This window comes from Theobroma umbraticum, unplaced genomic scaffold, assembly GCF_002168275.2.
Source record: "Theobroma umbraticum cultivar Fairchild unplaced genomic scaffold, ASM216827v3 scaffold_86.0, whole genome shotgun sequence".
Lineage (NCBI taxonomy): Eukaryota > Viridiplantae > Streptophyta > Magnoliopsida > Malvales > Malvaceae > Theobroma > Theobroma umbraticum.
The window spans coordinates 3,273,417-3,287,353 of NW_018397263.1; the positions used below are offsets into that span (position 1 = coordinate 3,273,417).

A 13,937-nucleotide genomic window follows, 5' to 3' on the forward strand; every position below is an offset into this window, starting at 1 on the left:
CTGACATCTTTCCAACAATTTTATCTCTTGAAATCTGTCATCACCTGCCATAGTTTGATCAGCCCCACATGCCTCAAATCATGTAATTGTGTAATAAGTAAAACTGAATTGGAAATTTAGGGTTTTGACACATGAATTGAAGGATTTATAGTAAAAGATAGTAGATGCAAATTAATCTATCATACAATTAATGGATTTATAGGAAAGTCATATACTTAGAAAATACCAAGTTAAAGATGATAAACACATATCTATATTCTCATTTAAATACCAAATGCACCAATTTTATGGCACTTTGGACATTTCCAGAGAACTTCCTAAAGTTGCAGTGATGCATGAAAATAACCACAGTCAGCTTTCACGGGGCGATTCTTCAGACCACCCTCCGTGCGGCCCTGAGTTCAGCCCTTAGCTCGGCAGTAGAACCCAAGTCAACCTTTGTGCTTCAGCACTTACCCAACAAGCACTCAACTCCCACACAATGGCTTTAAGCCGGCAAGCAAGCTTGCATAAAAGAGAAAGGAAGACAAGAGAAATGCTAGCAAAGAGAAGCTAAGCTTGTATTGAATGAATTGAATTACAATGTATTCAATGGGATGATTTACACAAGGAGCATGGGGTTATTTATAGCCAAGGTTCCCCCCACATTTCCCTCCAAAAAGTTTTCCCTCCAAAAGCATTTCCCTCCAAAAGTTTTCCCTCCAAAACATTTAGGAGGGAAAGCCTAAAGTTTCTAGAAGCTGAACTTTCCAGCAGCTCAACACATGGGTCTGGTGGGTCGGCACCCTCTTGGGCCTCTTGGTGGGTCTGGGCCGCGCACAGGCCCGTGCCTGGGCGCTGGAGGGCTGGTGCGCGGAGGCCCTGCGTAGGCAGTCTGTCTGGGCGTTGTGCAGGCCTGCATGTTGCTCCCCTGCCGAGCCATTTTGCATGCCACACATCTGCGTGCCGCGTACCTGCGTGCCACGCATCCGCGTGCCGCGTACCTACGCGCCACGTACCTGCGTGCCGCACATCGATTGTGCGGGTTGTCACGCCCGCGCGCAGTCTGCCTGACTCTGTTGGGCTGTCTCCCCCAAGGGCCTGGTTTGTTCGCCCCGGCTGGCACCCTGTTGGGCTGGCTCGCCCAGAGGTCTGTGCGCCCCTGCGGGCGCCCTGCACTTGCCTTACGCTATCCAGTGGGGTGGTCTTTTCCCAGCAATGCTCCCCCACATACCGGCACTTTGGGACACCCTTAGTGTGCTGAGCTGTGGCCCGTGACACCCTCCCCCACCTAAGCTGGCAACGTCCTCACTGCCGTGTGGAAGGCGTCGATCCGGTCCTTGAACTGCCACAAGTCTTCTTTAGATTCTCAACTAGTTTCACTTTTGGGCAGTCATTTCCACTTTATTATGGTACTGATTGTTGGGCATGTTGCTTTCCGCCAAAGTACCCTATCGGCTAGCACTTCTTCTATCTCTATGTTGTATGCCGCTCGAATTCCACAAGAGCCCTGCTGCTTACCCCTTGGCTAGGGTCCTCCTCATCCGCATGGTAGGCTTTAGCATGCTAACATGGAATACCGGGTGTACCTTTGGCTTGAGCGGTAAATCCAACTTGTATGCCACCTGACCGATTCTCTTAATCACCCGATATGGCCCTCGTACCTTCGGACAAGGCCCTTGTGCAAGCCTCTGTTCTTTAAAACGAGGTGCAGCTTCACCATCACCATGTCCCCTTCACTGAAGTAAGCGTCCCGTCGGTTTAATCTGCCCACTTCTTTGCCCTATTGGCCGCTTTGTGGAGACACGTTCGGGCTAAGTCCCGCTGTTCTTCCCAACTCCCAGCGGTCTTGTATGCTGCTAGTGCAGCACCTGTATAGCCCACGGCAATGGCACTTGGCGTGTGGGGCTGTTCTCCAATCACGATTTCAAACGGGCTTTGACCGGTGGACTCGCTGCGCTGTAGGTTATGTGAGAATTGTGCTATGTCAAGCCACTTTGGCCAGTCAGACTGCGTGCCCCGCACGAAATACCGCAGGTAGAGTTCAAGCAGAGAGTTCACCCGTTCGGTTTGTCCGTCCGTCTGTGGGTGGTTGCTGGTAGAAAAGCACAATTCAGATCCTAGCAGCTTAAATAACTCAGTTCAGAATTTCCCCGTGAATCGACCATCTCGATCGCTGACGATATTGTGCGGAACACCCCAGTGTTTGACAATGTTCTTTAAGAACAACTTGGCTGCCTCTTCCGCAGGACATTCTTTTGAGGCTGGTATAAAGGTGACATATTTCGAGAATCTGTCCACCACTACCATAATGCTACCGAACCCATCCACCTTGGGCAGCCCCATGATGAAATCCATGCTTACGCTGTCCCATGGCTTTTCCGGTATTGGCAGCGGGTTGAGTAGTCCCCTTGGTTTCTGCTGCTCAACCTTGTCCTGTTGGCACACCAAGCAGGTCCGCACATAGCCTTCAATGTCATCTTCCATTCTGGACCAGTTAATAATTGGCGCTTACTAATGCCATCGTCCGATGCATCCCCGGATGCCCTGCCCAATGGCTGTCGTGGCATTCTTTTAGCAGTTGTTTCCGCAAGCCCCCATGCTGTGGAACGTAGAGCCTATTGCCCTTGGTGTACACTAGCCCCTCTTTTACCCAAAACCGCCTGGTCTTGCCTATCGTGGCATGCTTCAGTATGGATTGCGCGGTCGAGTCACTTGCCATGCCATCCGAATGCGAGGTAGCAGCTCTGTGCGCACCTCACTGATGGCAGCCAGTGTAGCCTCCTGCTTAAGGTGTCAGCCACGGAGTTAACCTTGCCTGGCTTATACTCCAGTCATAATCAAATTCTGCCAAGAAGTCTTGCCACCTGGCCTGTTTCGGGCTAACTTCTTCTGGCTCTAGAAGTAGGATGTGACCACGTTATCGGTCTGCACTACAAATTTGGCCCTCAATAAGTAGTGCCGCCATATTCGCAAGCAATGCACCACTGCCGTCATCTCTTTTTCCTGAACCGTGTACCGTCGCTCGGTATCGTTCAGTTTTCGACTCTCATACGCGATTGGATGCCCGTCTTGCATGAGTACCCCGCCAATGGCAAAGTCACTTACGTCCGTGTACTCTGTACGGCAGTATATGGTCCGGCAGTTCCAGCACCGGTTGTTCACTCATTGCCTGTTTCAGCCGATCAAAGGCATGTTGGCTTGCGGCATTCCATTCCACACCCGGCCTTTCTTTAGCATATCGGTGAGTGGTGCAGTAATACTCGAGTACCCCTCAATGAATCGGCGATAGTAGTTGGCCAAACCGCGGTCTCGCTCCTTCTTGGCGGTGGTTCCCATTCTGTAGCGGCTTACCTTGGACGGGTCCATCCGGATTCCATCCCCTATAATGTGCCCTAAGAACGGCACTTCATGCAACCCAAAGCAACATTTTTCCTTCTTTACATACAGCTCATGTTGTCTAAGAGCCTCAAAAACAAGCCGTAAGTGTTCAATATGTGGTCTTGCAACGAGTGACTATAGACACGATATCATCAAGGACACATACAAATTTGTCAAGAAAGGTTGTAATACCTTGTTCATCAAAGTACAGAATGTTGCGGGGCATTAGTTAATCCGAATGCATCACCAAGAACTCGTACACCCATAGCGAGTCACACAAGCTGTCTTGGATATGTCCCCTGCAGTTATCCTCACCTGGTAGTATCCAGACTGTAAGTCCAACTTTGAAAACCAGCGTGCATTGCCTAGCTGATCGAACAAGTCAGCTATGAGTGGGATTGGGTACTTGTTCTTGACCGTGAGCTTGTTCAGAGCTCGGTAGTCAATGCATAGCCTTAAAGACCCGTCATGTTTCTTTTGGAACAACACTGGAGCTCCGAAAGGGGATTTGGATGGCCTGATAAATCCAGCATCAATCAAGCTCCCCAAGTTGCTTTCTCAGTTCTGCTAACTGGGAGGCGCCATCCGATATGGTGCCTTGGCGGGCGCTGTGCCCCTGGCACTAGCTCGATATGATGGTCCACTTCTCGTGCGGGAGGTAAGTGGCTGGCAGCTTAGGAGGCATTACATCTTGGAATTCCTCCAGCACCTCTAGGACTTCTACCGGTGCCTTAATCCCATTGCCGGGGGTGTCCTCTAGACTCAGCACAGCAGGAAATGTCTGCTCACCTTTGCTATGCCTTGGCTAATGCATGGCAGACTATGTTTTTTGTGGCTGAGCGCGTCCTCGTTTGACTAGCACTACCATTGCCCTCTTTGATCCAAGATGCAAATGCAATCGTTGTGCGGCACGAGAACAGCTTGGATTCTGTCTAGGAAGCCGATCCCACTGCTACATCGTAGTCATCCATCGGGATGATCTCGATGTCCACGGCTCCATGCCACTGTCCAAGTTGCACATCGACCCTCTTGGCAATGCCCTTGGTGTGCATCTTCTTGGAGTTCACCGTTTTCACCCAACCGCCTGCGCTGTGGAATCTGATACCCAGATTAGCAGCACATTGTTCAGACACGAAGAGTTCAGAAGCACCAGTATCCACCAATGCCTCCACTAATTGTCCGCTATGATTATATCGGCATACATGAGCCCTTGGCTCGTCTACCTCTTGTCTTTCTCTGCCCAGTAGCACTGAGCCCAATCGCGCTGCCTTGTCTGATTGTGGCTCCTCCTCCGAGGCTATCGCCACTAGCTTTGTGCGCTTTGGGCAATCTCAGACCCAATGCGTCCGTCACACAAGAAGCAACTCTTTGGGTTGGTCTCCCTGTTTTTGAAGGTTTCCACTTCGATGCAGAATTATCTTTCCACTTTGTTATTGGTCTGCATCCCACTATCCTTATACTGCCTACTCTGTCCACCTACTCTACCACTTACCTTTGTACCTTGTGCTTGGTGTGATGGTTGTTCGTGTCTTGTCTGGCTCGCGAGTAATCTACAAGCTTTTCGCCACTGCCACGGTCGAGTGAGGTCTTGCACGCCTTGCCTCTGCAACTCTTGTTGGCCATGGTTTTAACCCATCCATGAAGGTGAAGAGGGCCTCCCTTCCCCTAGATCACCTACTTGAAGAGCCAGCTCGCTGAACTCCTTCACATATTCCCGGATCTCCCACGTTGGACCAGCCGTCGCAGCTTGCCCCTCGCCTCTTCCATGGTGTATTCAGGGTAAAATTGCTGTCTAGCCCGTTGAAATCAGCCCACATGAGTACCGGTGCTCCACCGAGCCTATCATCGCACCGCCTCCTCACCAAAGCAGCGCTGTATCTCCCAAATACATGGATGCCGCGATGATTCGACGGTCATCCATCACGATCCAGTGGCTTTGAAGTATTGCTCAAGCCCCTAGAGAAAGTTGTCTATTTCCTTGCATCCCTCCGGCCTCGGACTCTTAGGCTTAGGCACATCTAGCCTTACTTCCGTGTGTACGGCAGCCTCCCAGCCACTATTGACTCTTACCGCACGCATCTCCTCTTTCAATTCATTCAACTCACGCCTCAACGCTTCCATCTCCCTTGAAAGCTGGGCGTTTCTTTCGGTAACGGACTCAAAGGTCTCCCTCCCATCTCTTGAACTTCACTCTGAGTTCTTCATCCCGGGCATGAAGCTCTTCCATGTGCTCCTCCTGCACATCAAGCGGTCACGCGTCTCGCCCACGGTCCCTCCACCCGTGATAGCCTCGCATCCAGCCCAGGGATTGGGTCTCGTGAGGCAGACTTCGCCTTCCGACCAGCACGTGTCTCTCTGAGCTCGAGAGTTTCCTCCGGCATACTTGATCCGCTAGTAGCCATTCTTTCCTCTCAATCACCTCTTACTTGCTTTGGGGAATTTTGTCGAGCACCTGGGTCGCAAACGATTCCCTCTGGTTTGAGAATTTTATTGAGCACCTGGATCGCAATCCGCTCTGATACCAACTTTCAAGGGGCAATTCTTCAGACCACTCTCCGTGCGGCCCTGAGTTCAGCCCTTAGCTCGGCAGTAGAACCCAAGTCAGCCTTAGTGCTCAGCACTTACCCAACAAGCACTCAACTCCCACACAATGGCTTTAAGGCGCAAGCAAGCTTGCATAAAAGAGAAAAGAAGACAAGAGAAATGCTAGCAAAGAGAAGCTAAGCTTGTATTGAATGAATTGAATTACAATGTATTCAATGGATGATTTACACAAGGAGCATGGGGTTATTTATAGCTCAAGGTTCCCCCACATTTCCCTCCAAAAGTTCCCTCCAAAGCATTTCCTCCAAAGTTTTCCCTCCAAACATTTAAGAGGAAAGCCTAAAGTTTCTAGAAGCTGAACTTTCCAGCAGCTCAACACATGGGTCTGGTGGGCCAGCACCCTCTTGGGCCTCCTGGCGGGTTTGGGCCGCGCACAGGCTGCGTGCCTGGGCGCTGGTGGGCTGGTGCACGGAGGCCCTGCGTAGGCAGTCTGTCTGGGCGCTGTGCAGGCCTGCATGCTGCTCCCCTGCCGAGCCATTCTGCGTGTCGCGTACCTGCGTGCCGCGCATCGACTGTGCTGGTTGTGGCGCCCGCGCGCAGTCTGCCTGACTCTGTCGGGCTGTCTCGCCCAGGGGCCTGGTTTGTTCGCCCCGGCTGGCACCCTGTCGGGCTGGCTCACCCAGAGGTCTGTGCGCCCCTGCGAGCGCCCTGCACCTGCCTTACGCTATCCAATGGGGGGTCTTTTCCCAGCAATGCTCCCCCACATACCGGCACTTTGGGATACTCTTAGTGTGCTGAGCTGTGGCCCTGACACAGCCACAGGGTACATGTATTATTCTTTATTTAAATCGGCAAAACTATGCCCAACATTTGCAAAATCTCAACGCAATAAAGCAAACGCAGCACAAAACATCCTGTTTTCCACAAAAATTATAAGATCAGTTCAGAAAGCTAAGCACTCTGTCATTGTCATCTCGCTATATCAAGAAGCCACCACATGGTCTTTTCAAAGAACTATCACATGGAATGCCAACAACAGTAGGTTAAACAAGAATCCAATCACAGCAAATCCGCAGAATAGTCGAAGGGACATGTAATGACGAATGAGCAACGACAGAAATTGGCATCAGAGGCTCTGATAGTGTGAATTTAGATAAGCAAAACAAAAAGTCACATGCACAATTTCAAAGCAATTTTCTGGCAAAAACATTTGCAAGAGAAAATGTGGGAAAAATAGAACATTAGGGAGATTTTAATTTAATAGGGCATTACCAGCAAAATTTGCAAGCATGGTGAAAGAATAGACTTGTGCTTCAGAGCAGGTAGAAGAACAGCTGGTAGACGTTGTGTAAGCCATGGAATATAGCAGCCAACCTCATCTTTACGTTGTATTTATTTATTTATTTATTGCGTGTATAAACATATACCAAACGCGCGTGGAATAAACATGTAGCTAGATTGATATAGGATGATTAAACGAATATAAACAGAGTAAAAAACCAAATGGAAGTAGGAAGTTATGTTTGGCGCTTCTGATTTTTGTCTCAGCCCATGTCCACCGTTATCCATCCCCAAAACCACCCACTCCTCCGCCACCACTTCCCTCCCAAGCCACCTCCACCTCCACCTCTACCTCCACCACACCCTTCTCTCTCTCTTCCCAAACCTAAATCCCACCACGGCCACCTCCTCCTCGCCTCCACCACCTCCCTCCCTCGTCACACTCTCTCCAAACCTCTCATTTTCAATGACATTAATTCCTTACCCACTTTGCTTCACCTTTCAGTTCAGCACTCTGACGCTGACCTGGCAAAAGCTGTTCATGCTTGTTCCCTCAAGTTCCGAGAAGACACCCATTTGGGTAATTCTCTAGTTTTAGCTTATCTAAAGTTGGGTCTTTTGAACCATTCTTTAAAGGTCTTTACCTTTCTCTCTTGCCCCAATGTAGTAACTTACTCTTCTTTGATTTCGGGTTTTGCCAAATCAAGTCAAGTAAACGAAGCGGTAAAACTTTTTATGAAGATGAGGAATGAAGGTATTATGCCTAATGAGTTTACTTTCGTCGCGATTTTAACTGCTTGTATTAGAGTTTTGGAATTAGAGTTGGGATTCCAAGTTCATGGTTTGGTTATCAAAATGGGTTTTTTGGATAGTGTTTTTGTAGCCAACGCTTTAATGGGATTGTACGGGAAATTTAATGGGGCTTTGGGGTTTGTTTATAAGATGTTTGATGAAATGCCTCACAGAGATGTTGCATCATGGAATACGGTGATTTCGAGTTTGGTGAAGCAAGGGATGTATGAGAAAACGTTTGAATTGTCTCATGTTATGCAAGGAATTGGTTCTTTTAGAGCTGATTTTTTCACAATTTCCGCCGTATTAAGTGCTTGTGAAGGAAGTAATGCTTTGATGAAAGGCAAAGAAGTTCATGCTCATGCTATTAGAATTGGATTAGTGGGTAATTTGAGTGTGAATAATGCGCTTATTGGATTTTATAGTAAATGTGGTAGTGTAGGAGATGTGGTGGCTTTGTTTGAGAGCATGCCAGTTAGGGATGTTATCACTTGGACTGAAATGATTTCAGCCTATATGGAATTTGGGTTGGTGGATTTGGCTGTGGAGGTTTTTGACAAGATGCCAGAGAAGAATTGCGTTTCTTATAATGCTCTTATGACGGGATTTTGCAGAAATGGTGAAGGTTTGAAAGCAGTAAAGTTGTTTATTGAAATGGTGGAGGAAGGTTTAGAGTTAACTGATTTCAGTTTGAGTAGTGTTATTAATGCTTGTGCATTGGTTATGGATGCAAAAACTAGTGAGCAAATTCATGGATTTTGTGTCAAGTTCGGTTTCAGATCAAATGCTTGTGTTGAAGCAGCATTGTTAGATATGAGCGCAAGGTGTGGAAGGATGGCAGATGCTGAGAAACTGTTCTGCATGTGGCCATCTGAACTAGATAGCTCTGTTGTTTGTACATCAATGTTATGTGGGTATGCTCGAAATGGACAACCTGATAACGCGATCTCCTTTTTCCTTAGAGGTCGACTAGAAGGAACAATGGATATGGATGGTGTAACTTTAACTTCTGTACTTGGTGTATGTGGAACTTTAGGATTTGAAGAGATGGGAGAACAAATCCACTGTCATGCCCTTAAAATTGGGTTTGTTTCTGATTTAGTGGTGTTAAATTCCGTTATTAGCATGTATGCCAAATGTGGGAAAATGAATGATGCAATCAAAGTTTTCAATAACATGCCCATACGTGATGTAGTTTCCTGGAATGCTTTGATTGCTGGCCATATTCTTCATAGGCAGGGTGAAGAGGCGCTGGCTGTTTGGTCTATGATGGAGGAGGCAAGCATAAAGGCTGACACAATTACTTTAATTTTAGTTATTTTGGCGTATCGGCATACTAACTCAGATTTAGTTGATAACTGTCGTAAGCTATTTCTCTCCATGAAAACCAATTACAACATTGAGCCCACCCCACAGCATTATGCTTCCTTTGTTAGTGTTTTGGGACATTGGAATCTTCTTGAAGAAGCAGAAGAAGTTATTGATAAGATGACGGCCGAACCAAAGGCCTCTGCTTGGCGTGCTTTGCTTGACGGTTGTAGAATCCATCTGAACACTACCATTGGGAAACGAGTGGCAAAGCACATACTTGCAATGAAGCCACGAGATCCTTCTACATACATACTTGTGTCAAATCTTTACTCTGCATCTGGGAGATGGCATTGCTCTGAAACAGTCAGAGAGGATATGAGAGAAAAGGGGTTTCGGAAACATCCTGCACGAAGTTGGATCATTCATCAAAACAAGGTACATTCATTCTATGCAAGGGACAAATCTCATCCTCAAACAAAGGACATCTATAGTGGGTTAGAAATTCTAGTCTTAGAATGCGTAAAAGCTGGATACGTGCCAGACACCAGCTTTGTTCTTCATGAGGTTGAGGAGCATCAGAAGAAGGATTTCTTACTCTATCATAGTGCAAAACTAGCAACAACCTATGGGCTTTTGATGACCAGGCCGGGGGTACCCATACGGATTGTCAAGAACATCCTTCTGTGTGGAGACTGCCATACATTTTTGAAATTTGTTTCTGTGGTCACGAGGAGAGAGATCTTTTTGAGAGATGCTTCAGGATTTCATTGCTTTCGGAATGGACAGTGCTCCTGTAAAAATTATTGGTGATTGATCTGTGCTACAACGTTAATTTAGTAGGCCTCATTGGATTCAGATTTTTCACGCATCTCTGGCTCTTTAAGAAGTTTGAAGCCAGTGTTGCAAAAATGTATTGTATGTATAAGTTCTTGTAGTGAAAATCATGTACAAGTTAATTAAGGTACGTGAAATTTAATCGTGAAATAGGCTTGGGAGAAAATGAATAAAAGAATTCATTGAATCCCTAAATCAAAAGGAACCATATATACACCGAGTCCAAGCACTATTAACCCTTGAAAACTTAAATTGAAGCTAAAGTTGCTAGTAGTTATTCATTTGCATTTTTGTATAGCCTTTAGCAATTGTACTTACATTTAATATGGAATGGGTATTGTAACGATTCTGCTTAAGCACTATCAGTTTAGTAACTTTTCGAGTTTAAATCATGTGATTTTAAACACTTAAAATTCAAGTTTAAATCATGTGAATTCAAAATTTTAAAATTGAAATTGCTAAGGGTGATTGTCATATATCTCTATATGAGTTTTCTTAACTCACTCTATAAGATCATAACATCAAATTTTGAAACCAATTGCAACGATTTTAAACTCATGCACTACTGACCAAACAACTTTTTAGACTTCAATCAAATAATTTTCTAAAGTTTAAAATAAAGTTATTAGTAACAATTTATTTGAACTTTTATACGAGTTTTAACATTACACTTACATGTAACAATATATATATATATATATATATATATTGAAAAAGATGATATTTTCAATGGCTGATAAAAATATCATACTGAGTTATAACTTTATATATGTATATATGAGTACGAGTAAGATGAATCTGTTAGATTCATGGGTGGACTTGTTAACAAATAGCTTCGTCAGCCAGCCTCAAAGTGTCACGTCTGCAACGGTCCATTCAAGGAACAGCTCTCCTTGCCAAGACTTTTTTTTTGTGATTACTGATACAGATTTAGAAGCCTCACATTTGCCCTTCTTAAATGTTTCGCAAGTTCCTCGAGGTCACCAAAACTAGCCAGTTGATATCACTAAAAACATTTCCACCCTGACATGAACATGTTCCCGTTCCCTTCATATATAAGCATGAGCACAGATTCTTCAAAATACTAAATTGATATTTCATAGATTTTATCCTTTTAATTCCATGATCCAAAATGTTAGTTGATGTTAGAAATTGCTATAATGAAGCTTTTACAACAGGATATTGTGAAAGCCAACTGCAATGGCACTCATTTCCATAACCTTTGCTTGATTTTGCATATATATTTGGGACGAAACAATATAAAATCAAGTCTCAAGAAAACATAAGTATTGTTTTTGTTAAAATTAAATAGATGTAAAACAGTGAAAGAGAGAATAAACAATTACATACAACATAAACAAGACAAACAAAATAAGTAGGAATTAACCACGTACCTTGATTTGTTTATTGAACATATACAAAAAACCTTGACCGTTACCGTTTACTCTACTGTAATACATTCGACAAAACCTACTCCTCCAGCAGCATTCACCCCGACAAGTGGCTGCCTTGCTGGATTTGGGACAAATGCAAATGCACATGTACAATGCCATTGTTGCTCTACTTCACATATTTTTGTCCCAAAATGATAAAAGTGGGTTCAATTAAGGCGATGGTACTTACAGTCAAGCTAAGCTAGGCATTGGTTCATTGGAAAGACAGAGTCTGTTCAATTGTGAATGCCGTGCCCATTCATTTAATTTCATACAACATCAAAGTCCGAGGTATACTTTTGGATCATGAATGAATGCTTGGACAGGAGATTGGCGTAAATTTTCCACCGCTGTACATTCTTTTAAGAAACTGAACCAATGATCAGTTTTGGCAAAAGCAATTGCATTAATTATAAAGTTTTCTTAAAAGTGGTCTGTTTGAGTATTTATAGTTGCTGTATTAATTGCTACACAAACCCTTAGCCTTAAAGCTTCCCATTTTTTCGTCAAACATGTTCTAATTATTAGCACATAAATTCTCCTAAAAGCCTGGGTAATGAAAGAAGATCTTAAAAATTTAATTGCAAACAGACAAAATGCATCGGTGCCTTAAAGGCTGCCGGAAATTAAGAGGTGCAATTTCCACACTTTCCCAATCGATCGTTGCCTACATGATGCTTCATTGTTACCTAGAAAAAGAAATTGGACAATTCGAAAGTAGCAATTGCAGTTGTTTAATCTGGTCTCCATGGTAGTTTTAATTTGTTCTTGAAGCTCGAGAGTGAGTGAAAACATGTTTGATATTTCTCAGACGAAGGTATATAGAGTCTCTTGCTATAGTTGCCAAAGAAAAAACAAAAAGAAAACACTGTTTGGGAAGAAGAAAACGATGTCCCGCCCGACGTTAGAGATTGGTCAGGGTTGTCTCTATTTATTTTGGCCTTGAAGCCTTGCATCAAGCAAGTATACGAGGCATCATCAGTCACTCGCCCTTGCTCCTCAAATATCTATCCATATCTTTCAATGAAACAATAATTAAGAGTGCATAATTTTATTTTATTATCAGCATGAATTCTACAAAAGAAAAGGGGTTCAATCCTTTAAACCCTTTTGTCAGTTTCCAAGTGTATATTATTAGTAATTATAGTATTGTGGGATATGTCTGGTTCTGATTAATCATGGGTTTAAGACAATAAGTGGATGACTCAGTGAGCAATATATAGAAAAAGAACACAATAGAAAGTATAATTCGGAGCCTAGCTAGACTCACAACTGACATTGTCATGTGATTTGCTAGTAATTTCTTTTATAGCACTGTATCAAATCACTTTGATGCGAAGAAATAGCAAGACTTACCTGGAGTGGAGGGCCATTCTTCTAACCCTATGTGTTCAAAGTTTGCTGTTATGCTTTGACAAATAATGTTCACCTAAACAAAAGTAAGGGGTGTGGCATGCAGTGGTCATAAATTATAAGGCTAGCTCACACATTTTTCCTATGGTCAGAGTTCATATTTATATGCACTATTTAAATTGGTGATGATAACAACATACATGTGCTAAATTTCTAGTTTTTACTGTTTGTATGTAGTGATATGTAAGTATATGCATATGCCTGTTTGTTTGCAATCAATTTATTATTTATACCATATACATTAATTGAGTGCTTCGTACTTTTTAAAGCTTACTTAGTGACAAGTTAACTAATTTATCCAATTAAAATTTAAAAGAACTTAGAATAACTTTTTTCTAAAGAAGAATAGAAACTTAGACATACCCTAGATACAAAGGTCAAAGCAACATTTGGTCAATTAACTTTTAGAGAGTTTATACTTTGTTCATCCACCTTTGAAAGGTTACATTTTAATCATCAATATTTATCAAAGTTGTTGTTTTATTCCCTCAATCATAAAAAATTAACAATTATCTAACGTGGGTTTTTTTCACTCAATTAACATTGATTACGTAACATGTCTATATCAACTCATTTATTACATGACATTATTTACATACATAATTAAAAAATTAATTAATGTGAAAATTAATGTTAGACAATCATTAAAAGTTAACTGCTGTGTAATCAAACTATCAATTTTTATTAAAGCATTAGCGATTTTAAAACAGAAATGGTGAAATAAGTAATTCACGTTTTTTATTTAAAAAAAAAGAAGATAAAAAGTCATATAACTGGGAATTGAAATTCTGATTTCCTTGTCAACTGTACAAGATGTAGTCATGTAGTTTCCAATAGCTAGCAAAACAAGCTGATGCATCAGCCACCAAACTACCCAAAACCGAAAACAGCATAAAAAATTGGCAATGATACTAATTACTACTTACCAGTTAACCATAAAACATATACATGGAAGCGACTTTTCTATTT

General features: G+C 43.5%; 1 protein-coding gene and 1 pseudogene across 1 annotated transcript; one reads left to right on the top strand and one right to left on the bottom strand.

Moving 5' to 3' along the window:
• Nucleotides 1-7,353, bottom strand: part of LOC110420700 (E3 ubiquitin-protein ligase UPL7-like) — a 9,380-nt pseudogene extending 2,027 nt beyond the window's left edge.
• Nucleotides 7,187-10,358, top strand: EMB175 (Pentatricopeptide repeat (PPR) superfamily protein). Its single transcript, XM_021433559.2, has one exon. It carries the CDS (start codon nucleotides 7,456-7,458, stop codon nucleotides 10,096-10,098), a length of 2,643 nt encoding a protein of 880 aa, XP_021289234.1. The 5' UTR covers nucleotides 7,187-7,455; the 3' UTR covers nucleotides 10,099-10,358.
• Nucleotides 10,359-13,937: the final 3,579 nt, after the last annotated feature.

Excerpts from the sequence above, each read along its gene's own strand:
- EMB175 (XM_021433559.2), top strand. The coding sequence starts at position 7,456 with ATGTCCACCGTTATCCATCCCCAAAACCACCCACTCCTCCGCCACCAC.